The 25,422-nt window shown below is 51.0% G+C and overlaps 1 protein-coding gene across 2 annotated transcripts in view; it reads right to left on the bottom strand.

Annotated features, from left to right (window-relative positions):
* Positions 1-5,043: 5,043 nt before the first annotated feature.
* Positions 5,044-25,422, bottom strand: part of SRP72 (signal recognition particle 72) — a 146,918-nt gene continuing 126,539 nt past the window's right edge. For both annotated transcript variants that reach the window (XM_085849092.1, XM_085849093.1), the window contains exons 18-19: positions 18,357-18,516; positions 5,044-5,476 (exon numbers count right to left, since the gene is read on the bottom strand). In XM_085849092.1, coding sequence (XP_085705218.1) covers positions 5,323-5,476; positions 18,357-18,516 — 314 coding nt within the window. In that variant the 3' untranslated portion in view covers positions 5,044-5,322. The remainder of the gene's footprint in view (positions 5,477-18,356; positions 18,517-25,422) is intronic.

Genomic DNA, 25,422 nt, shown 5'->3' with positions numbered 1-25,422 from the left:
TCAATGCCAGCCTGACCAATAATCTGGATCATTGCAGTTGTTAGCAATGCTGTGGGGGACTAGATACATTCTCATATGACCTTCAAATGTAATGCGAGTTACCATGGAAGTCACCGCATAGCACAATATCTGAAAAATGTAATGGGCCTGATATGTTCTCGTGGATCAAGCATTACATGCCGGAGGAATGCTCTCTAACGAGTGCCCTTCCAGATTTTTTATTACAGTAATATGTTATTACTCCTGGGGATTATGGCTCCTTCCTTCCATATAAGTGCTGCTTCATCAGGATGAAGATTAACGAACTGCGGTTGTACGTAGGTGTGGAACATCGCTGATACAACCAAATTGTGAAAATACATACAGGTGCGAGTAAAAACAAAGGCCAGATGTAATCTTATCTCGCTAGTCCCCACAACGTGGTTTTGAAGGCGTCGAGGGAGGATTAAGTGGCAGGGTCCTTCTCCAGGTGGTTCCAATCCTTGCAGGTGCAGGGGAAGAAGGATGAGGCACATACCTGAGTACTGCAGCTCGGTATCATGAAGCAGGATCCATGTCCTCTGGCACGTGATGATGCTTCAGTGAGGTATACACTCTACCAGATGTCCACCAAGTCATAGCGAATGCAGTACACCAAGGTAAGACGGCTTTGGAGTCGTCTACTCTCCAAGGTGGGCCATTATAGTTCTTCAAGCATGACCGTTTGACTGCTGATACAACCGTAGTTACGAGCGGCATATCGAGCACTTCTACGCGAGAACATCTCGACCTTGTTGATGTTACACCGAGTGTGAGGATCCCATGCTGTTGCAGCATATTCCACGATTGGTCGGATGTAAGTTGTGAATGTGGTCTTCTTAATTCTACGGTTGCATCAGCTGAAGTTTCGATGCAGGAAGGAATTGGTGGAGTTAGCATTCTTAACTGTTTCCTCCATGTCGGTGTTCAAATTCAGCTTTGAATTGATGTGGACACCAAGGTATTTGGCTGAGTTAACCTCTTCAAGGGTGTGGTCATGAACAGCATAAGATTGGAGGATGGGCTTCCACTTGTTGGTGATGTGAATGACCTGGCATTTAGATGGGTGAAACTCCATCAACCACTTCCTCTCTCACTCCTATAACACATCAAGATCCATCTGGAGATGAGTGCAGTCCTGGGCAGATGTAATACACTGGTAGAGGACGCAGTCATCTGCAAAGAGACATGGTATGGAGCTTGAGATGTTATCTGGTGGATCGTTAATAAAGATCAGGAAAATAAGTGGGCCGAGCACACTACCCTGAGGAACTCTGGATGTTACTTGGGTTTCAGAGCTAATTTGGCCAGCAATCAAGAATTGCTGTGTGCGGTCATGGAGGAAGCTTTTTATCCACTCAAAAGTGCAGCCTCTAAGTCCATAGAATTCCGTCTTCAACATAAGTCTTCGGTGGGACAACTTCTCGAAGGCTTTCGCAAAGTCTAGCAAGATCATGTCTATTTGTCCCTTCTCTTTTATTCCTCCAGCAAGGTCATCTATGCTGAGGATCAGTGGCGTATCGCAAGATCCATGTTTCCTCATGTCATGCTGTGCGTTTGTTGGTATCTGATGGTTGATGAGATGATGTATGATGGCACAATGCACGACATGCTCACACAGCTTGCAAAGGACTGATGTAAATAAGAAAGGTCGATAATTTGAAGCAGATGATGGGCAGCCCTTCTTGAAGATAGGGATGATGGTACACTGGCCTGATTCAAGGATGCCTGGAACAGTAAGGTGACTGCAGGTGAGACTTCTTCAGGCATTTCCTTCAGCAGTTTCACAGAGATACTGTCAGGCCCAGCCGCTTTGCATGGTTTAAGGTTTTTGAGAGTCTTGGTTACTCCTTTGTGGCCAACACTGATGTCATCCATGGTTGGATGAAGGCTGGGGCCTAGATCAAGTCGAGATGACACTGTCATCAGTAAGTACTGAAGAGAACTGCCCATTCAAGATGTTAGCTTTATGCTTGGGATCGCAGTGAAGAATATTTCCCTCATTCAGCAGGTCAACTCCCATTTGGTCACAGCGTCCAGATTTTACCAACGCTTCCGACTTCTTATTGCCATCTGGGTCACTATTGATGATGTCAGACAGGTATTTGTTATTGGTCTGGCAACAGATCTGCGTTTCCTTCTTGATATCGTAGTAACAACGCCCATCTCTATCTCCGTTGTGGCACCAAGCCTTCTTGTTCTTTCTTACAGTACATGCGTTTAGTTGATATGTCAAACCAACATTGGCTGAATCTGGATGAGCTGGATTTGGAGCGGATGTTGTCTTCAACGATTTTTTTCCAGTACAGCCTGCGTTTCAGGAGCCAGAACCTCCACTGGTGTGAAGGTAGAGTAACAGTCAACAAATTGATCTGCCTATGCTTTGGCATCAGACCGAATGTTCACTCGGTCGGCTCGTTTTGAAAGAAGAATGCTATTTCTGTCTGTATGATGATCAACTCAGATTCAGTGTTGGTTGGTATCTGTTGACTGTTAATGCTGGTAGTAATACCCAATAATACACCACCATAGCCATCTTCCCTGTCCTTTTCACAGAAATTATATCCTGGGGGAATAATTTTACTTTGTCCTGTACCGGGTGATGATGACATCCCTCACAACGTCTCACATCCCATGATGATGTCGGGTTTGGTTGCTTCAATAAAGCACCAGAACTCCTACCGTTTAGAATACATGCTCTGGAAGTTGATGACCGGGGTGCACAAGTTTGATGCACAAACTCGTCGACGTAGCTTCGACGGCGATGATGAGGCTGGTGGTGAACCTGGGGGATTAGTACTTGTTAATGGAGTATTGATCTGCTTGAAGTTCAAGTACTATTCAAATGGGTAGAATTGAAGGCATCATGAGTGCTGCCCATGATGACCGTGCCAAATATGCTAGACGATAGATTTGGTTAGCCACAGTTAGACCACTCCCAAGGGTAATCACTTCTCCCCAGGTTAGACAAGTGCATGTTGTCTGTGCTAACACAATCTGCATGGTACCATGCGTCACATGATTCACATAGTAGCTCCTTTATAATTAGTGCAGGCCTGATTACATGCACCACATGGAAATTTTTGAGGTCTTGGTCCAGAGTTAGTTTCCACATCATCACCTGTCAGAAGGATGACTAAAAGCAGGGACAGAGAGTGCATGCAAGACAAACGGAGAAGTAGCATGTTGCTCATACTGAAGTCAGAATTAGCCTTTTCAGCAATCACTTACGCTAGTGGTGGGCATGATATAGACGAAAGCATGAAGATGATCTGCTTTCTATAAATAATGTTCAATCAGTTTGTAGACCAAGTGTTGATCGTATTAAACCTATAATATCAATAGGGCCGATTTTTCGAAGGCTGAGCTGAGGTAAACATGTCCAAAGGCCGCGTTGCTGGCCTGGTTGGATTCACTGAATCTTCACGTATACCTGCTGCTGCACCGCTTTCCCACGGTCCTTGGCCGCCAGGCCAGATCAGTGGCGGTGGGCAGCCGAAGGTGCAGTAGCTCACGCACAGGTTTCTTCTTGCGCTACCGATGCCTTAATTAAATTTAAAATCTGATCCGCATTCAGCACGGAAACCAGATCTTGATCGCATGAGACCTGCAACACCAGAGGTAGTTTTTGCACGTAGTGATGTAAAATCAGCAAAATAAACGATATAGTTGCAGACAAAATGGAGTATATGTCCGCATGGCTTCACGCATGCGCACAACCACAACCTCTTTTCCAGAACCCAAGGGGAGTACAGCAAGCATATGAGATTTTTTTTTAATGTGCTTTATTTTCTATCATCTGGCATTTTCCACAAACCATGCAATGTCCCTTCTTTTCTATCGTTTGTGGCTCACACCATATAAAAAGGACCTTTTCTATGTCCCTGGCATTTTTCTCAAGAATGTCCCTTCTTTTCCATACTTTGCCACATGGCACATACGATATAAAGGGGTCTTTTCTATATCCCTGGCATTTTCCCCAAGAATCCTCTTCAAATTTCAAGTCAATCGGATGAAATTGACAATTTTAGAAATTTTGGCCGATGTTGACGTTTTGGCCTATGTTGACGTTTTGGCCTATGTTGACCTCAAACATAGTTGAATTCAGTAACCTCATATGAAAATCCTTTTCAAATTTCTTGTCAATCAGAAGAAAACTGAGGATTTTAGAAATGCGGCCTCTGTTGACCTTTGGCCTATGTTGACAACAAAAGAGTGACCACTATTATCATATGGTCATGGAAGATGTGGTAAAGCTTCAATTTCCTCCGCTGAACGGTTTTCGATCTTAACAAAATGCAGACACGTACGATGTATGATGTATATACGTACACGTGCATACGCGACCTATTGCTTAACCCTGATATTTTCTTCGCGAATGCAGGGTAATGAGGACGTACAATTGTAGACAACTTAATTGATGCACAAATATATTGATCTATTGCATATCCATAAATGATAGATCGTGCTGTTCTCTGATGCTTGCCAAGCAGAATAGCATGATGTTTCTGACATTTGTGGATGATGCGTGGATAGTAGAATTTGTGCAAAAAAACAATGGCACTGAGGTGGAACTTGTTACAAAAGCCATTGATTAGATGTATTGTCCGATGTATATTCCAAGTTTCAGCTCGTTTCTATGTATAGCCTTTGAGATATGAGCCCCAAAGCATTTTGGGCAGACGGACAGATGCCAATGTGAATTTCGAGGGTTTTCATTAAAAACTCAAGAATGCGGAAACGGCCGTTGCTGAAACTTGGAACGTATTACCTCGACGTACAAAGGATTTACTTCCGAAACTTGCAGCCAATTTCCTCCAGTGGAAGCTGAGAAACGAGTTTTCAGTCCCCGTGTTGAAGTTGCGTACAGAGAAACCGTCCCGTATAAAGGGAGGGGTGCTTTGTGCTTACCTTGATGATGCAGTTCCAGGACAACATGAAAAAGGCAATTGCGTTACAAGGCAGGAGGTGTGTTGGCGCATTCGGACTGGAAGGTTTCATGTCATCACGCGTGGGGAACCTCCATTGCTTTCATCAAATGGATATTTTAATGTTTGGTGAGCATAAGGCACATAAAAACAGGCAATATACATGACTTGTCTTCTACTTGAGATACATTGAAAAATGTCAATCAGTTTGGTTCAGCAATAATGAAACCAACTCCACCAACTTTAAATAGTCATTAATTGATGCATGTCTTATTCTTCTTTTCCCACAAAAGGGCAGTATCTGAGACTTGTCGGGCATGTGATGCATTTGAACACTTTAATAAATCTCATTTTATCCTGTCATGATTTTGGGAGCTCACCATCCCCCTTTTCCTCCCTTTTTCTTTTTGGCCTTTTTTTTGGTTCCAGCAGTAGATGGTTTCTGTTGCCTTGGGGGTACCACATTGCTAGCTCCGCCACTGCCAGGCTGAGGGGAGGCAGGAGGACTTGACACCCCCTTACTGGCGTCCCTAAAAGAACACAGACAACCAAAGACAAAAAACAATCAACATCAATTAGCTCCTTTGAAAGAAGAAAAAAACCGTCATTTCGTACAGCATTGGATTCCTGCCTTTTAGACAAATGCAGCTTCACAACCCAAGGTCAATTGAATGGTGACCGAGTCGATCGACTGAGTTTATAGAATATAATAGGTGACACTTCCAAAATCCAAGCTCACGAATCACATCCATCATGTCTTCATCTTTTCTCTCACCTGGGGAATCAACCTCCCCAGTCTCTTAAATCCCATTCTTCCCTGCAGGGGGGCTTCAAGATCGTCGTCATCGTCTTCCTCCTCCTCCTCTGGTCACCTCTCCCCCACATCCATACTCATGATATTTTCTACTCCAAGTAACCTCCTCCTCCACCCAACCCCCCCCGCCCCCCACCACCCGCAAGCATGGTCTGCCTCTGTTTTTCCAGGCTACTGTGTTTTCTCGACTCTCCCTCAATCATTCTCTCAGTTTTATTTTTTTTGTGCAAATGCTCTGTTATCCCAGTTTTCATTTCCTGTTCGTTCATCCCCTTTCTTGCTGCATTTGAGATTGTATCCAGATTGTTCACTTCCTGCATCTTCGAAGACATCGTGTTTGTCGGTCTCGGTCTCCGTCTCTGTCTCTCTCCCTCCCTCCCACCCTCTCTCCCTGCCTCTCTCCCTGCCTCTCTCCCTGCCTCTCTCCCTGCCTCTCGCTCCCTCCCTGCCTCTCTCCCTGCCTCTCGCTCCCTCCCTGCCTCTCTCCCTTCTCCCTGCCTCTCTCCCTCCCTGCCTCTCTCCCTCCCTGCCTCTCTCCCTCCCTGACTCTCTCCCTCCCTCTCTCCCCCTCCCTTCCTCCCCCCCTTAGCCATTCTTCCTCTGAGTGTCCTGTGAGTCATGTCAATCTATACCACTGTTGCTGTATTCTTCTGCTATTCACTGTGTTCCGGCTGTTCTGTGTTCTAATTCTTCCATGAGTCTCGACTTTGTGTTGAAAAAAAACAACACATTTTTCAAAAAGAACTTACAAATTAAATATGCAAGCACACCTCAAATCCTTTATGAAGTGATTTCCTCTTCCCTTTTTGTACAATTTTGTAAAAAGAGATGCTTTACTCATAGATGGCCATTTTACTAGTTGCAAAATCGAAGATTTTTCAAGTACATTGGTCAGTCGATTTGGCTATACTGTCTGTTTGTTTATGTGTTTGTCGCCGACACGTTACAATTCCAAACTGATCCTCATGAAACTTCACGATGTTGTACAGGTGGTCTCAACTGAGAAGACTACTTATTTTGAGGTCAATGGTCAAAGGTCATTTTGAGATCCAATTTCCAAAATCATCATTTTTCATCCGATTGACTTGAAATTTGAACAAGATTTGCATATTACGTCACTGAATTGGGAAACCAACTATTTTTGAAGTCATAAGGTCAAAGGTCAAACTTCTAAAAATCATCATTTAGGCCGAGGTCACATTTGCTCTACGGCGAGGATACGGCGGCCGTACGCCTTATGAATTGACAGAAACGTGTGGCGGCCGCAGAGAAATTGAGGTGGTCTCAGGGAGGCCCTACGCCGTTTGGCTATATTTTACAGGCCGTAGGGGCGCCGTGGAATTATAGTGTGGAGTTATAACTTTTTTTCATTTCTACGTTTGCCGTAGCAATTCGACAAGCCAAGCTATGATTTAGATGTGTTCCACGTCGACCGCACATAGGGCGTACGGTGGGCTTGCGTTATTCGTGCGGCTGCCGTAAGCTCTTCTCAATGAAAAATGAATTTTCCCAACCCCCAAAAAATTACGGCGGCCGCACTATTTCCACGGTCGCCGTACGGTGGCCTTGCGGTCTGTGTGACTACCTGCGGGCAATGCAAGGTCGACGCACGGTTCCCCTACGCCCGCCGTGCACCTACGTACGGCCTCCTTGGCAGTCTACGTCGACCGTGCGTCCACCGTGCGCAACCGCTACAGATCGGAGTATAGGTGTTTGCCGATACAGTGGTGCCCCCAGATTCCCAATTTAATTCGTTCCAGGAGGCTGTTCGGATTGCAAAAAGTTCGGATTCCAAAAATATTTTCCCAATAAGAAATAATGAATCCGTTCATGGACCCAAAGAAAACCCACTTTCAAGACACTTTCAAATGAAATTCCCCATGTGTAAGTTAAAATTATATGAGTAAATGACCTTTGGTGGCGGTGTATTGTATGTAAACTGGTACAATCACCACATCCAAAGGTCCACACGCTCGAGCCTGGGTTCTGATCGCTCGCGCACTCTGTGAGAGCGCTCCCCCAGGGCAGCTCCTCAAACATGATGCCCGCAGAACCACAATCACTTTCATCAAACGCATCGGGCTGACGTCATCATGGATATTCCAAATTACAACTGGTTTTGCTGTGAAATTCAATCCTTGCCCGACAGTCTGGCACACCACGTGATCGGATTGCTTTTTTTGTTATTCATTAAAACACAAGATGATAAAAAAAACATCACAAATGAAGGTGAAAACACGAGGTAAGGCCTAAGTCACATTTGGCTCGGTGGCCGGAGGGTCTACAAAATGTACGGGCACTAGCAATTTTAAAGCAGCCGCAGTATTTCCATGGTCGCACAATGTAGCAGTCACATATGTTTTTATTTTTCGGGTAGCCGCACGGGGTATTTATAAATTGTGGAGACCGAAAACGTGGGGGTGCCGTACGGTCTTTGATTTGATGTCGCACGGTGACCTTCGGGCGTTCCTGCAGCGGCCATAGAATTTTCAAGGCAGATGCAAGGTGACCGCAGGGCGACCGCAGGGGGGCCCTAAGCCGAACGTGCGGCCAGACGGACGGTAACGAATGGGTTAATTTTTTTTTTTTTTTTACCAGTTCTTTTGTTTCGGCTTGTCGAATTTCTACGGCGAACGAAGAAATGAAAAAAGTTATAACTCTGCGCTATAATTCCACGGCGCCCCTACGGCCTGTAAAATATAGCCAAACGGCGTAGGGCCTCCCTGAGACCACCTCAGTTTCTCTGCGGCTGCCGCACGTTTCTGTCAATTCAGAGAGCGTACGGCCGCCGTATCTTCGCCGTAGAGCAAATGTGACCTTGGCCTTAGCAACATATATTTCTCGTCGACATAGAGAACTGACATTTGGGACACAGTATTAAGAGACCTCTATCTCGGTCTCTACAAAATTTGACATAGTTATCTCGGTGCATTCTTGCTAATTAAGATGGCTAATTAATTGGAAGACCACATTAATTGAACTCACCGCAACACCACCACCATCATCGCTGTCTTCGACTTGATCGTCAACGATATCATGTACGAAGTTCGGGTTATTGTTCTCATTTTGATCACTCACAATCGATGGCAGATCGGGGACTTCCTCATCACTGGCATCATCATCGGAGGACGATAGCTCACGATCAGAATTCACGTTGTTATGGAAGTAGTCACTGATGAGCGAAGTGAAATCATCATCGGTCATAGTTGCAGCGAGGTTAAAGTTTTGAATCTCATTAACAGCACGCACGATCGCATTGCGTTTCCTACCGTTCTCACGGGATGACATCGTAGCCATGTTGTACGAAGGAACAGCTCTCAAAACAATCGCAAAGTGGAGTTAATTCGCAAGATAAGTCGCAGAAAATGAATGTTGTTAGCTGGAAGCCACCATCTTTGATGTGGTGTTCTGGCGGCGGCGGGGGCCAATCAGCGAGCCGGATTCCAGGCACTTGACTGCATTCGGTAGCAACAAAGAGCTTTCGTGTTTACAGTATTTCCCAGTAGATTCTCGATGCGTTTGGGCCAGAAATACATAATTTATGTTCAGAATATCGCATTCAGGGTTGGTAGGATGATAAATCACACTATTTACAATCAAAATCCGTGGAGATGGAGAAATCGGATATTTTTGCCATCATCGGACGTCAAACTCTTGCTGTGATTTTCTCACAATGGAGCCGCGTGACTTCCGACTCATTTGGTCATGCCGAGTCACATACTTATGTACAACTAAAATGGCCGCCAGTCCATCAGTCAGCCATCTTAGATCAGATCGCAAAATGGAGTGAGGGGCAGGTGTATATTATCATGTACTGTACCTGTGCTACATCTGAACAAAATCGGACCATACATGTCAGAAAAATGGTTGGGGACACATTTAAGTTAAAAAAAAAAGGCCGCCAATCAGCCACCTTGGATCTGATCTCGAAAAGAAAATGATGTGCATATGTAAGCCATGATTCATTATCTGTGTTCCAAGTTTTAACAATATCAGCAAATGCATGTCTAAGAAATGGTTGAGGATGTATATGTATGTATGATGTATATGTAAGAAATGTATGTATGTATATATATATATATTGTTGTGGTTACCAGATTCGCAAACCACCATTCAGGTCCCTTAGGTGAGGTATCTCGGTAAGTGCATGTGTAGTTAGGCCCAAACCCGTTGTCTAGTGGGAATACATGTCATTTATACGTGCTGCGACTCTTCAGGATAGCCGTTTTTCTTTTACTATCTTTATTTTGGACCAATCGCCACCATCACAACCACAACAACCACCATCACAACCACAACGCCGCTTCACCACAACCGCCATGACCTTTACCGTCGCAACTCGCCACCATCGCATCACCGTCATCTCGCGCCACTCATGGGCACCGATGCTGGACTCGTGTAGGGCGCACGTTGAACAGCGTGTACAAAATCACGGATTTTCTGCTTCAAAAACGGATCCAAAACGACACACGCCCACTTTTTGCCGTCCAATCGGTGAGCGAGGGGCGAATTGGCCCCGCCCCCAGGGCGATCGATATATGCAAATTTGTGGATCAAAAAGCCTTCACGCCCACTTTTTCTCGGGCCAATGGGGAGCGAGTTGAAAGGTCAAAGGGAGGGGGTCAAAGGCGAAGTTACGGGGGGATAAAAGGACGGTGTTCGTCAGTAAAAGGGGTAGTAAGAAGTCGGAACGAGGAAGAAGGAGTCGTAAAGGTCGGAACGAGGCGAAGGAGAGTCGGAACGGAGGGGACGAGCTGTGGAGAGGCGGCGAGTCGGACGAAGGGTGCTCGCGTCGTGCAAGGAGCTGCGCGCCCGAGGGAGGCCGGCAGCGCGACCTGGCCGAGGTGGGGACGCTCGTCGCACATATAAAGATCCTCCATACCCCGAGCATCAGCAACCCCCTCCTGTTTTCCCCCGCGCTGAGATAGTGCGACCATGGGGCCCCGTTCCCACCCCCTGCCAGGCACTGTCCACGAGGCCCGCGGGTTGCGGGGCCATCGCCGCTCCGCGTCTCATCACCAGACGGGTAGGCCCGACCAGGTCTCGGCCCCAGGCCTACCTCATTCTTGAGGGTATTTCTTTTCCTTGGTTTTGGGTATGTGTTGTCGGCGCCGTCTGTGAAGTAGAATTGTATAAGTGTTGCCGTGTGCTCGGTAGTCGGTATTAGCTCTGCACTGTGTTTTCACTTTTATGTTTGCTTTTTGTGTAAATGGAATTGTGTTTTCTTTTTTGTGTGCATTTGGTGGAATTGTATTTGTGTGCTTTCCGTTCGTCGCGAATAAATGTGCTTTATTGTTGAACTGTTCTCCCGCTTCGCTTCGTCTTTTCCTCCATTGAATCCCCATCTTGCTTCACGTAAAGGGTTGGTAGTGGGCTGAATACGCCCGATAATTAATCGAACCGTCGAGGTCGACGATAACACCGCTCGGTTATTCTGATAGTACGGAACGGGTCGCTTAAGTGGCCCGTGTCCGAGTCGACCTGCGGCGAGGTGCGACGCCCGGTCTACCCTCCGCGTGGGTACTTAGGTAGTCTCGGGAATTTGGCGAGCAACCCTATCCCACGCGGGGCTGATTGGCTCGATCGCGGTGAGACCGAAAGGTCCACCCGTGACTGGTTCCCGGCGTTAGTCCGAGAGGGTCACGACTGGATTGTCCGTCCGGTGGGCGACGTGCCGCGATTCGAGTTACGTGGCCGTCGCACGCCGGCGGGCGCGAAGACCGCAACACTGGTGTCAGGAGTGGGATACAAATTCATCGCCCTCCTTACGGCACTGGTATCGGAGAACGGGACAACGGGCTCTCCTGTCTCCGGCCAAATTTACGGGAATCGGTCCAGGGGTGAGAGAAGCGACCCCGATTCCCCTCCAAATTACGAGCGAGCAAATTAACCCTTCACGAGAAGCAAGATGGCGTCTCAAGGCGAGCGGGAGCCGGGGGGTATTAGAAATATATATGTGTAATAATGTAGAGTCCATGGTCCAGGATGGATTCCCCGAGGAGGAAATGTTGATTGTCCAGGAACACGGACTCGCCCAACTGAGCCCAGGATCCGAGGTGGGTGCGGCGGCGGCCGCGGTGTATGACACCTCCCCCCTCTCCACCAAGACCCTTCCCCAACCTTTGCCGAAACGGCTCAGCTGAGTGCATCCAACATGGCCCAGCTATACAGCCATGCTGGCGGCAATGAACAAACAAATGAATGAAGTGAAAACGACGATGGATACAAATACAAATGAAATGAAAAACGAAATGAAAGGCATGAACAAACAAATGAACGAAAAGATGGATACAAATACAAATGAAGTGAAAACGACGATGGATGCGAATACACAGCAAATGAGGGAAGAAATGAAAAAGCTGCGGGGTGAGACGCAGAACATGGGCCGAAGCCTGCAGGCGGGCATGAAGGCCGCGGACCGGGAGATAAAAATGGCGACTCCACGTGTGGGAGCAAACGAGCTGGATGGGGGTGCAACGGCTGACAGGCCTGCGGTGGAGGCGGGTGAAAAAATAATTCCGTGGAACGTGTTGGGCGAGGGTCGTGACGATGACCGAAAGGGAAAATTAAATGGGGAGACCAAAACGTGTGAGACGAGACACGAGGTGACGACAACAGAAATAATAGTGGAGACAAGGGAGGTAAAGGGTGAAGAGTTGGCAGTGACGGTAGCCGGGAAGGGAACGACAGAGGAGAGACTGCACGGTGAGGACGGGGTAAGTGACGCACACACACACACGGAGGTAGTGGAGGATAATGGGGGTGAGCTCGCGGAGCGTGTTGGGACCCGGTGCGAGCAGCTGGATGGCCTCCTCCAGGAACGAGGGGAGGGAGTATGCCCCCTTGAGGCGAGTCACGACCAGGTGAGTTCGGTCGTGTTTTGCGAGGTTGAGGGGACGAGTGCTGTGGACGGGTGCACGGAGAGCTTGGGGGTATAGAGGCCCCGGAGACCCTTGTGGGGACACAAATCCCCAGTGTGGTTGTCCCTGTGTGTGTGGTGCAAGGCGTGGGTGCGTCCCCATGTGTGGAAGCGACCCCGTGTGTGAATGGTGAGGTGGCGATTGTGCCAGGGTGCGTGCTTCCCAAAACGGCCAGTGTGAGTGAGACACCGCGGTTGAGTGCCCCCGCGTGTGTGGATGAGGCACAGCGGTTGAGTGCCCTCGCGTACGTGGGTGAGGCACCGCGGGTGAGTGCCCCCGCGCGAGTGAATGGAGCACCACGTGTGAGTAGTATGGTTTGTGTGAGTAGTGAGGCACGCGTGAGTGAACGGCCGTGTGCAAGGTCGCTGTGTGCCAGGGAGACCGTGTGTGTGAGAGAGCGGTATGAGAGGGAGATGTCGGTTGGCATGCGGGAGCACGCAGCCGCGTCTCCCCGTGTGAATGTGATGGTGTGGACTGTGTGCGTCGTGACACGCAGGTATGCGTGTGTGGAATGGCGACGGAGACGGCGACAGAGGAGAGAAAGCCGAGTAGCGGCTGTAGCTATTTCTCGTGGACCGTGCCGGGTTCACCCCAGCAGTGAGCACGCGGTTCGTGCTGTGCAACGCACGAGACCACCACGTGCTCGCTTGCGAGTGAAGTCCCGGTCCGGAAAACGCACGCGGTGGATTTGCCGATCCCGCGGACGGACAAAGTTTAGGCAGGACTACGGATTTGGACCGGACGGGTTCTCCACGCGATCGTGTGTGTTAAGCTCCAACGGGCAAAGCACATGTGTTCGCGTGGGGAACTCCTCGAGAAGTGGGGCTTGTGTTTTTTTCAGGCACGGTGACGTCATGGCTGCACGTGTGGTTGGAATCCGGCAGGAGGGGTATCTCTGCCGGATGGTCCCGTCCAAGGAGGAACGAGGAACACGTGCAGCTGCATGACGTCACGGGCAGGTGCAAAGTGCGCGAGCTCTGAGTTGCCGCGCAGGTGCTGCGCATGAAAAAAAAAAAAAGCAAGCCTCACTTTCGGGTGTACAGGATTCCTGGGCAAGGGGTGAAAGACCCCCTTACCTGGGCACAGGATGAAAACTAGTTAGGGGGAAGGGTTAGCTTAGTTAGACCGACTTCATGGGGCAGGGGGTAAGTCCTCATGGAGTCCGTGGAATGGATTAGATAGAGGGATTGTAGCGAGATTTAGGTTGGGAAATAAAATGAATTTTTGAGTTAGGAGACAGCGACAGACAGTGAATGTGTAGAGTTGACGTAGCTTAGCTACGTAGTGTTAAAAGGAACGTGCTTTAGTTTAAGGGACGACGTGGGAGCACGAGTTAGTTAGGGGATGTAGTTAGGAGGATGGCAGAGTTCAGTGGTGTGTGTGTTGAAGAGTTGGTGAGTTGTGAGGTGAGTACTTGTTGAGTGAGTGAGGCCAGCGGGTCTGTGTGAGTGGAGTGAATGGGGAATGCATGGTGCGATGAGTGATTGGGGGGAGGAGTGACTCCCGCCCAAGGGACCCCGGGGTCAGTGTAGATTGAGTTAGCTGGGTTAGTCAAATTGAAAAATGGAGGTCGTTTTGTTGTTGGTGGAAAGTAGGCTCGAGACCCATTTGGAGGGTGCAGGAGCCCTGTTGACGGGCTTGGGAGCGTGGCTGCGAAAGGTGAGTATCGCTGAGTGGGTACCCGGGCACCAGGCCAGTCGGCCGTGGTAGGCCATGGGCCCATGGGGGCCGGGATAGAGTAGTGGGCACGGGTGCGCCTGCTTGGTGCGGGGCCCGGGGCGCCATTAGCCGCGTGGGCAGTGCAGTGGGCACGGGTGACCCTCGGAAAGGGGCCCGAGGCCGGCCTGCCACGTGTGCGTTTCAGGGAGGTGCCATGGGGGCACTCCCCGGTGTTAGGGAGCTGGTAGGCTCGGAGGCAGTGTAGTGCCCGGGGTGCCATAGCGGGAGATTCGGCAGAGGGTCGTGCCTGCCAAGGGAGCCACGTGTCCCAGCCAGGAGACCGTGTGAGGGCACGGAGAGAAAATTGGGGGCGAGGCCCGAAATTGTAAGGACACCAACACAGGCGACGGGAATCTGGGTTGTTAGAACCAATAGTTAAGCGAGAGGCGCTTGTTGAAAGCCCCGGGGTAGTTTAACAGTTAAATGGTTAGGGTAGATTAGGAGATGTACCCCTCCGCACCATCCATCCCCTCGCTGTCGTTGTGGGCCGCTGGACCCACTTTGGTTAAAGATCGCCGAACTCTGGGGAGGCCATTCTGAGGCTTCGTTGGGCCTCGACACAGGACGTTAGCTCTCCCTTGTTCCCCTCCGGGAAGGGAACGTAGGGGTTGGGAGTAGGCTAGGTGACAGGATAGGTTAGCCGAACAAGGACGATAAAGGGGGTTAGGGGACGATTTATAGAGGGGAAGTAAACATAAAAGTAAAAATAAAAATAAAAATAAGTTGGGGCTAAATTGGGGTTTGACAAATTAAGGGAGTGGGTATGTACAGTGACAGGCAAAGGCGATAGGTTGGGAGGGAGACAGGTAGGTAGGTCCGAGCCCGCCTTCCAAGTGGCCAGCACCACACCGCACTTCTCCACCAACCTCCACTGAACGAGAAGAGATGGACAACTTTATCGGCTGGCCGTGTTTTACTTCAAGGGGATGGCCGGGCTACTTCGATTGCAGCTGCTGTGCTGCAAGGCCTGTGCCGGCTGGATCGTCTGCAGCTGCTTAGCTGCAAGGCCTGTGCCGGCTGGATCGTCTGCCGGCTGGCTGTTTTTCTGCAAGGCCTGTGCCAGCCAGTTCATCTGCTGGCCGTGTTTTGCGTCAAGGCCTGGGCCGGCCAGTTCATCTGCCGGCTGTGTTTGCCTGCAGCAGCCTTCTTCTGCGGGCTGTGTTTGCCTGCTGCCTTTGCCATGCCATGCCCACTGCCCACGTTCACCAGCCCCGTTCAATTTTTGCTTTGCCCCCCCTGTTCATTTCCATGTGCGCCAGGATCAAGGCAACAGTTTGCAAGCTGCGAGAACTGCCCTGTTGGCAGCTACAACACGGGCCTGCAGTGGCGGCCCGTGCACCGTGTTTGTGTTCATGCATCCATTCGTTGTGCTCATTGCGTGTGCCACTTGAGCTGGCACGGAGACTACGTTTGTGCGGCCCATGCACCGTTGTGGTTCACTGAGTTCAGTTCAAAAGGGAAGGCCTTGGACTGCGTGTGAGCAGCCAGCCACGTTCCCTGTCACCTGCATTGTTTGAGTCAGAGACTGCATGTGGGCAGCCTGGCTCCCTGCTAACTGCTTTCTTTTGCAGAGTTCAATGATCCTGGGCCATGGTTTAGTGTAAGATTTGTAAGTTAAGGTAAGATGTACTGTAAATATGAGTGCGCCCCCGGCATGTATGTCTTAGCGCCGGCAATTTTATTTAAGTCGTCCGTGTGAGTGGGTTTGTTTAGATAGTTACGCAGCACTCAGGTTATTTATTTTGGGGACACGAATACCATGAATGTCGCACTCAGGGATCCGTAGGTAAAATGTACTAGGGGAAAACTACACATGATGGCACACGAAAATTTGACGACTCGGGACGAGTCTGTAAAAAGGGAAGGGGGTAGTGTTGTGGTTACCAGATTCGCAAACCACCATTCAGGTCCCTTAGGTGAGGTATCTCGGTAAGTGCATGTGTAGTTAGGCCCAAACCCGTTGTCTAGTGGGAATACATGTCATTTATACGTGCTGCGACTCTTCAGGATAGCCGTTTTTCTTTTACTATCTTTATTTTGGACCAATCGCCACCATCACAACCACAACAACCACCATCACAACCACAACGCCGCTTCACCACAACCGCCATGACCTTTACCGTCGCAACTCGCCACCATCGCATCACCGTCATCTCGCGCCACTCATGGGCACCGATGCTGGACTCGTGTAGGGCGCACGTTGAACAGCGTGTACAAAATCACGGATTTTCTGCTTCAAAAACGGATCCAAAACGACACACGCCCACTTTTTGCCGTCCAATCGGTGAGCGAGGTGCGACTGGCCCCGCCCCCAGGGCGATCGATATATGCAAATTTGTGGATCAAAAAGCCTTCACGCCCACTTTTTCTCGGGCCAATGGGGAGCGAGTTGAAAGGTCAAAGGGAGGGGCCAAGGCGAGGTTACGGGGGATAAAAGGGACGGTGTTCGTCAGTAAAAGGGTAGTAAGAAGCCTCGGAACGAGGAAGAAGGGAGTCGTAAAGGTCGGAACGAGGCGAAGGAGAGTCGGAACGGAGGGGACGAGGCTGTGGAGAGGCGGCGAGTCGGACGAGCGGGTGCTCGCGTGCCGTGCAAGGAGCTGCGCGCCCGAGGGAGGCCGGCAGCGCGACCTGGCCGAGGTGGAGACGCGCGGGGCGCGTATAAAAGGATCCTCCATACCCCGAGCATCAGCAACCCCCCTCCTGTTTTCCCCCCGCGCTGAGATAGTGCGACCAAGGGGGCCCCGCTCCCACCCCCCTGCCAGGCACTGTCCACGAGGCCCGCGGGCGTGGGCCATCGCCGCTCCGCGTCTCATCACCAGCGGGGTAGGCCCGACCAGGTCTCGGCCCCAGGCCTACCTCATTCTTGAGGGTATTTCTTTTCCTTGGTTTTGGGTATGTGTTGTCGGCGCCGTCTGTGAAGTAGAATTGTATAAGTGTTGCCGTGTGCTCGGTAGTCGGTATTAGCTCTGCACTGTGTTTTCTACTTTTATGTTTGCTTTTGTGTAAATGGAATTGTGTTTTCTTTTTTTGTGTGCATTTGGTGGAATTGTATTTGTGTGCTTTCCGTTCGTCGCGAATAAATGTGCTTTATTGTTGAACTGTTTCCCGCCGCTTCGTCTTTTCCTCCATTGAATCCCCATCTTGCTTCACGTAAAGGGTTGGTAGTGGGCTGAATACGCCCGATAATTAATCGAACCGTCGAGGTCGACGATAACACCGCTCGGTTATTCTGATAGTACGGAACGGGTCGCTTAAGTGGCCCGTGTCCGAAGTCGACCTGCGGCGAGGTGCGATCGCCCGGTCTACCCTCCGCGTGGGTACTTAGGTAGTTCGAATTTGGCGAGCAACCCTATCCCACGCGGGGGCTGATTGGCTCGATCGCGGTGAGACCGAAAGGTCCACCCGTGACTGGTTCCCGGCGTTAGTCCGAGAGGGTCACGACTGGATTGTCCCTCCGGTGGGCGACGTGCCGCGATTCGAGTTACGTGGCCGTCGCACGCCGGCGGGCGCGAAGACCGCAACAATATATATATATATATATATATATATATATATATATATATATATATATATATATACATATACATACATTGTGGTTATATACCTGGGATAATTTGAATTGAACTGGACCAAGGAGAGACACCTGAAGCCTGAGGCCTGCTGCTTCACAAAATGGCAGCTAAATTATTATTTTAAGGTTGGAATTGTGGACGGAGTCAGGCAAGATGTTTAACCAATGGGATTAATTTATAAGCGGAAAGACAGACACAAACTCTCCTACACAGTATATACTCGATTACATGCTTTATAGTATTTACTTTGTACTCTCACCTCTACGTTTGCTATCTATGGCCTTAGGCTGCAGAATATTACAATGCTAGTAAGATTTGAGCTTATCTTGTACTTCCTAAACCAATTCTTTCAGATACAATCAATGTATATGTTTTGGAAACTTACAATTCTGCTGCACCTCCTGTTGTTGAACCTTGGGTTCCCTTTCCGATCTGTTCCTTCTTCTTAGTCTTCCTCTTTCCCCGATAGTATGAGCGCTCCTTCATTGGTAACCACCTCTCGGGGTCAGGGCCATTGCTGGGGTCAAAACTCTTGGGTAACTTGCCTAGGAACAAAGGAGCAACAAGACCTTCACCAAGAGCAAAAAGCTATTGCAGTCATGAAACCTTTTCACAGTGTCATGTGACAGCAAGTACACAAAAATAAGTTAGCATTTTTACAATCAATTTGAATGATGCAGCAGTTAAACACAAAATATTTTACAAAATGACTTGTACTCTTTCATCAGAGATGGTACCTTCCTTTGCATAAAAAAAAATAGATGTTCAGTCACAAATTCTTTATGAGTGACTGAAGCAGTATATTTTGTTGCTTGCCATATTAATGCATGTAATGCTAATCATTACACAGGGTGTTCCAAATATACAGGAACAACTTTGGTTGTTAATTCATGTCGAACCACAAATGATACAATACCCTTTGTTTTATACGATACAGAAATTCAAAGTTTTGTGCACACCATCAATACACTTCAATGTGAACTTCGTTTGTTGTGCGCAGGACATCAAGGCGGTACACGAGTTCTTGCCATGTTCGGTTCAGCATGTTTGCGTCCAGCAGTGCGCATGCAGCTGTGATCCGAGAACGAAGATCCTGCAGGTTTACCACCTTCATGTTGTCGACAACATCTCTGACAAACCAACAGAGAAAGAAAAACATCAAGGGGGGGTTATGGTGATCATGGGGACCAGGCAGTTGGTCCATCTCGGCCAATCCAGCAACCTGGAACTTTTTCGTTCAGGATGGCTCGAACAACTAAGTCCCAATGACGGGGAGCGCCGTCCTGTTGGAAAATTATATCGGCTTGCACGTCTTCAATCTGTGGGAAGGCGAATCCCTCCAACATGTTCATGTAAATTGTTGAGGTCACTGTATCCTCTGCTAAGAAAAACGAACCCACCAAGCAGTCATGGAGAAGGCCACACCACACATTGACCTTCCCGCATGTATTTAATGACCACGTGGGGGTTTTCAGAGTTCCAGATCCCCACATTGTGCTTGTTGAACTTCCCTGATGCATGAAAGCTAGCTTCCTCTGTGAACATGACCTTTTTCAGGTAACCTTCGTCATCCTCTTTGTGATTGAGCATTTCCAAGGCAAACGCCTTGCATTTGGATCTGTCATTTGGTTTGAATTCCTGTACAATCTGCACCTTATCGGCATAAAGTTTCCGTCTTTTAAGCAAAATCCTGTGTACATTGGTGGTTGGTCGTCCCAGTTCTATGGATGCACGTTGGATTGATTTTCTGGGACTTTGTTGAAATGATTCACGCACTCGTTCCAATGTCTGCTGTACTTGTGCTTGGTCGATCGGTACTTTTTCTGTTTCCCACAACTTCCAGTCTCCTTAAAACTCTTGAGGCACCTTCTGATAGTACTCTACGATGGCAGAGTCCTTCCATACCTTGTATGGAAATTATGCTGAACTTGCATGTTGGATCTCATCTCGATGAACCATTCAACACACTGAGCTTTCCCCTGTGGAGTCACCATTTTCTTTTATATTAAACCACCAGACTTGAAAATAAAGAAAACATTTTGACTTTCTGTATCATTTAAAGCAAAGTGTATTGTTCTATCATTTGTCGTACTAAATATATTGTCGCGGATTCGCACCCGCCGGCGTGCGAACGGCCACGTAACTCGAATCGCGGCACGTCGCCCACCGGACGGACAATCCAGTCGTGACCCTCTCGGACTAACGCCGGGAACCAGTCACGGGTGGACCTTTCGGTCTCACCGCGATCGTGCCAATCGGCCCCCGCGTGGGATAGGGTTGCTCGCCAAATTCGACCTACCTAAGTACCCACACGGAGGGTAGACCGGGCGATCGCACCTCGCCGCAGGTCGACTTCGGACACGGGCCACTTAAGCGACCCGTTCCGTACTATCGGGATAACCGAGTGGTGTTATTCATCCACCTCGACGGTTCGATTAATTATCGGGCGTCTTAACCCACGACCAACCCTTTACGTGAAGCAAGATGAGGATTCAATGAAAGAAATGACGAAGCGAAGCGGGAAAACAGTTCAATAATAAGCACATTTATTTCGCGATGAACGGAAAGCACACATATACAATTCCACCAAAAGCACATGGAAAAGAAGAAGACAAAAAGCAAATGCGACAATGCAGATCTATCCGACTACCGGGCACTCGGCAACACTTATACAATTTTACTTCACAGACGTTGCCGCCAACACATATTCCCAAAGCAAAAGAAAAGAGAACCACCCTCCAGGATGAGGGGGTAGGCGGGCCTGGGGCCGAGACCGTGTCGGGCCTACCCGTCTGATGATGAGACGCGGAGCGGCGGTGGTGCCTCAACTCCGCGGGCCTCGCGGACAGTGTCTGGTAGGGGGTGGGAAGGGGGCCCCCTTTTGTCGCACTATCTCAGCGCGGGGGGGAAACAGGAGGGGGTTGCTGATGCTCGGGGAAAGGAGGATTTCACAAACATCTTGGGTCCCGTGACGAGCGTCTCCACCACGACCTCGGTCGCGCCGCCGGCCTTTCCCTCCGCAGTTCTTCGAATCCGACGCGAGCACCCCCTCAACCGCCTTCGCCGCCGCCGCCTCTCCACAGCTCCGTCCTCTTCACTCCGACTCCGCGAACTCCCAACTGCGAACTGCCACTTCAACTCAACTCTTCCTCCGCTTCCAACTCAACTCTTCCTCCTGCGAACTGAACTGCCTCGACTGACGAACGCGGCCCCTTATATCCCCCGTGGCCTCGCTCCTTCATCTTTGACCCTCTGCCTCCGACCTTTCACCTCTCTTGCTGGCTCTCCATTGGCCCGAGGAAAAGTGGGCGTGAATGCTTTTTGATCCATGAATTTGCATATAGCGACCGCCCTCCAACACCCTGGAGGCGGGGCCAAATCGCCCCTCGCTCACCGATTGGACGGAACAAAAGTGGGCGTGAGTTGTTTTTGATCCGTTTTTCTGCGGAAAGTCCGCGATGCTTTTGAACACGCTTCTCGGTGCGCGCCCCGCACGAGTCCAGCATCGGTGCCCACGAGTGGCGCGAGATGACGGTGATGCGATGGTGGCGAGTTGTAACGGTAAAGGTCGTGGCGGTTGTGGTGAAGCGGCGTTGTGGTTGGTGGTTGTTGTTGTGATGGCTGTTGAGACGTGGTTGGTGGTGGTAATAATGGCGGTTGGTCCAAAATAAAGATAGTAAAAGAAAAACGGCTATCCTGAAGAGTCGCAGCCCTCATGAATGACATTTATTCCCTCTAGACAACGGGTTTGGGCCTAACTACACATATACTTACCGAGATATCTCACCTAAGGGACCTGAATGGTGGTTTGCGAATTTCGTCAACCACAACAATATTAACAACCAAAGTTGTCCAGGTATATTTGGAGCACACTGTATGTAGAACAAATTTTTTTTTTATACAACAGGAGTTTGCAATGTTGAGTTTACATGCGAAGTGTAAAGGTAGAGTAAAAGTGAGTGCTAATATTAGAGAAATGTAATAGACCATGGCAATATTACTGTGAGTGTTGGGGAATTTATTACTGCTTCCAGATATCACACCATCGCTTGGTCACGTACATTTTCTGCAACACTGTCTAGATATATACAGAGTGGTCCAAAATGATGTGAAACTTTTCAAACACCTGTCATAAAATACCACCACCAAAGGTGGATGGAGGTTATGTTTTCACAGCTGTTTGTCTGTGAGCAGGATGTCTCAAAAAGCAATGGACAGATTTGGACAAAACTTGGTGGACAGGTTGGGTGTGTGCCGACAAATTAATTCCATTTTGTTGAAGATCCCAGAAAGAGAATATTTTCAGTGATTCATCATCATTGAGAGATCCGGCCAAAAAAGATATATAGCAAAAATTTGTGGATGGGTTACGACAAAACTTGGTGGAGGAGTTGGGTATGTGACAAGAACAAACTGAATAGATTTTGGTTGAGGTCTGGATGCAGCACGGTTTCTGGTCACGCACTGGAAAGAACTAGAACGGTACTCGGTAGAGAGCATACCTCTGCCAGACTGAACATTTTACGTTTTGTAACCCACGAATAGGCCGGATCTGGATCTGCTCCAATGTAGAATTTGTGAGAAAAACGAAGATCCGGTTGAAGTTGAAAAACAAAATGAAGTCCTCTCTCATCCCTCCGTCCTCTCTCTCCCCTCCCTCCGTCCTCTCTCTCTCCCCTCCCTCCGTCCTCTCTCTCTCCCCTCCCTCCGTCCTCTCTCTCTCTCCCCTCCCTCCGTCCTCTCTCTCTCTCCCCTCCCTCCGTCCTCTCTCTCTCCCCCCTCCCTCCGTCCTCTCTCTCTCTCCCCTCCCCCCGCCCTCTCTCTCCCTCTCCCCTCCCTCCGTCCTCTCTCTCTCTCCCCGCCCTCCGTCCTCTCTCTCTCTCCCCTCCCTCCGTCCTCTCTCTCTCTCCCCTCCCTCCGTCCTCTCTCTCTCTCCCCTCCCTCCGTCCTCTCTCTCTCTCTCCCCTCCCTCCGTCCTCTCTCTCTCTCTCCCCTCCCTCCGTCCTCTCTCTCTCTCCCCTCCCTCCGTCCTCTCTCTCTCTCCCTCCCTCCGTCCTCTCTGTCTCTCCCCTCCCTCCGTCCTCTCTGTCTCTCCCCTCCCTCCGTCCTCTCTCTCTCTCCCCTCCCTCCGTCCTCTCTCTCTATCCCCTCCCTCCGTCCTCTCTCTCTCTCCCCTCCCTCCGTCCTCTCTCTCTCCCCTCCCTCCGGCCTCTCTCTCTCCCCTCCCTCCGTCCTCTCTCTCTCTCCCCTCCCTCCGTCCTCTCTCTCTCTCTCCCCTCCCCCCGTCCCCTCTCTCTCCCCTCCCTCCGTCCTCTCTCTCTCTCCCCTCCCTCCGTCCTCTCTCTCTCTCCCCTCCCTCCGTCCTCTCTCTCTCCCCTCCCTCCGTCCTCTCTCTCTCTCCCCTCCCTCCGTCCTCTCTCTCTCTCCCCTCCCTCCGTCCTCTCTCTCTCTCCCCTCCCTCCGTCCTCTCTCTCTCTCCCTCCCTCCGTCCTCTCTCTCTCTCCCCTCCCTCCGTCCTCTCTCTCTCTCCCCTCCCTCCGTCCTCTCTCTCTCTCCCCTCCCTCCGTCCTCTCTCTCTGCCCTCCCTCCGTCCTCTCTCTCTCCCCTCCCTCCGTCCTCTCTCTCTCCCCTCCCTCCGTCCTCTCTCTCTCCCCTCCCTCCGTCCTCTCTCTCTCCCCTCCCTCCGTCCTCTCTCTCTCCCCTCCCTCCGTCCTCTCTCTCTCCCCTCCCTCCGTCCTCTCTCTCTCCCCTCCCTCCGTCCTCTCTCTCTCTCTCCCCTCCCTCCGTCCTCTCCTCTTGCCTCCCTCCGTCCTCTCCTCTCCCCCTCCCTCCGTCCTCTCCTCTCCCCCTCCCTCCATCCTCTCTCTCCCCCTCCCTCCGTCCTCTCTCTCCCCCTCCCTCCGTCCTCTCTCTCCCCCTCCCTCCGTCCTCTCTCTCCCCCTCCCTCCGTCCTCTCTCTCCCCCCTCCCTCCGTCCTCTCTCTCCCCCCTCCCTCCGTCCTCTCTCTCCCTCCCTCCGTCCTCTCTCTCTCCCCTCCCTCCGTCCTCTCTCTCTCCCTCCCTCCGTCCCCTCTCTCTCCCCTCCCTCCGTCCCCTCTCTCCCCCTCCCTCCGTCCCCTCTCTCTCCCTCCCTCCGTCCTCTCTCTCCCCTCCCTCCGTCCCCTCTCTCTCCCCTCCCTCCGTCCTCTCTCTCCCCTCCCTCCGTCCTCTCTCTCCCCTCCCTCCGTCCTCTCTCTCTCCCCTCCCTCCGTCCTCTCTCTCTCCCCTCCCTCCGTCCTCTCTCTCTCCCCTCCCTCCGTCCTCTCTCTCTCCCCTCCCTCCGTCCTCTCTCTCTCTCCCCTCCCTCCGTCCTCTCTCTCTCCCCTCCCTCCGTCCTCTCTCTCTCCCCTCCCTCCGTCCTCTCTCTCCCCCCTCCCTCCGTCCTCTCTCTCTCCCCTCCCTCCGTCCTCTCTCTCTCCCCTCCCTCCGTCCTCTCTCTCTCCCCTCCCTCCTTCCTCTCTCTCTCCCCTCCCTCCGTCCTCTCTCTCTCCCCTCCCTCCGTCCTCTCTCTCTCCCCTCCCTCCGTCCCCTCTCTCTCCCCTCCCTCCGTCCCCTCTCTCTCCCTCCCTCCGTCCTCTCTCTCTCCCCTCCCTCCGTCCTCTCTCTCTCTCTCCCCTCCCTCCGTCCTCTCTCTCTCCCCTCCCTCCGTCCTCTCTCTCTCCCCTCCCTCCGTCCTCTCTCTCTCTCCCTCCCTCCGTCCTCTCTCTCTCCCCTCCCTCCGTCCTCTCTCTCTCCCCTCCCTCCGTCCTCTCTCTCTCCCCTCCCTCCGTCCTCTCTCTCTCCCTCCCTCCGTCCTCTCTCTCTCCCTCCCTCCGTCCTCTCTCTCTCCCCTCCCTCCGTCCTCTCTCTCTCCCCTCCCTCCGTCCTCTCTCTCTCCCTCCCTCCGTCCTCTCTCTCTCCCCTCCCTCCGTCCTCTCTCTCTCCCCTCCCTCCGTCCTCTCTCTCTCCCTCCCTCCGTCCTCTCTCTCTCCCCTCCCTCCGTCCTCTCTCTCCCCTCCCTCCGTCCTCTCTCTCTCCCCTCCCTCCGTCCTCTCTCTCTCTCCCCTCCCTCCGTCCTCTCTCTCTCCCCTCCCTCCGTCCTCTCTCTCTCTCCCTCCCTCCGTCCTCTCTCTCTCTCCCTCCCTCCGTCCTCTCTCTCTCCCCTCCCTCCGTCCTCTCTCTCTCCCCTCCCTCCGTCCTCTCTCTCTCCCTCCCTCCGTCCTCTCTCTCTCCCCTCCCTCCGTCCTCTCTCTCTCCCCTCCCTCCGTCCTCTCTCTCTCCCCTCCCTCCGTCCTCTCTCTCTCCCCTCCCTCCGTCCTCTCTCTCTCCCCTCCCTCCGTCCTCTCTCTCTCCCCTCCCTCCGTCCTCTCTCTCTCCCCTCCCTCCGTCCTCTCTCTCTCTCTCTCCCTCCGTCCTCTCTCTCTCTCCCTCCGT

The sequence above is a fragment of the Eptatretus burgeri genome, chromosome 12, assembly GCF_056783735.1.
Source record: "Eptatretus burgeri isolate ZD-2024b chromosome 12, Ebu_testis_v1, whole genome shotgun sequence".
NCBI lineage: Eukaryota > Metazoa > Chordata > Myxini > Myxiniformes > Myxinidae > Eptatretus > Eptatretus burgeri.
This window is presented reverse-complemented; position numbering and strand designations above follow the sequence as displayed.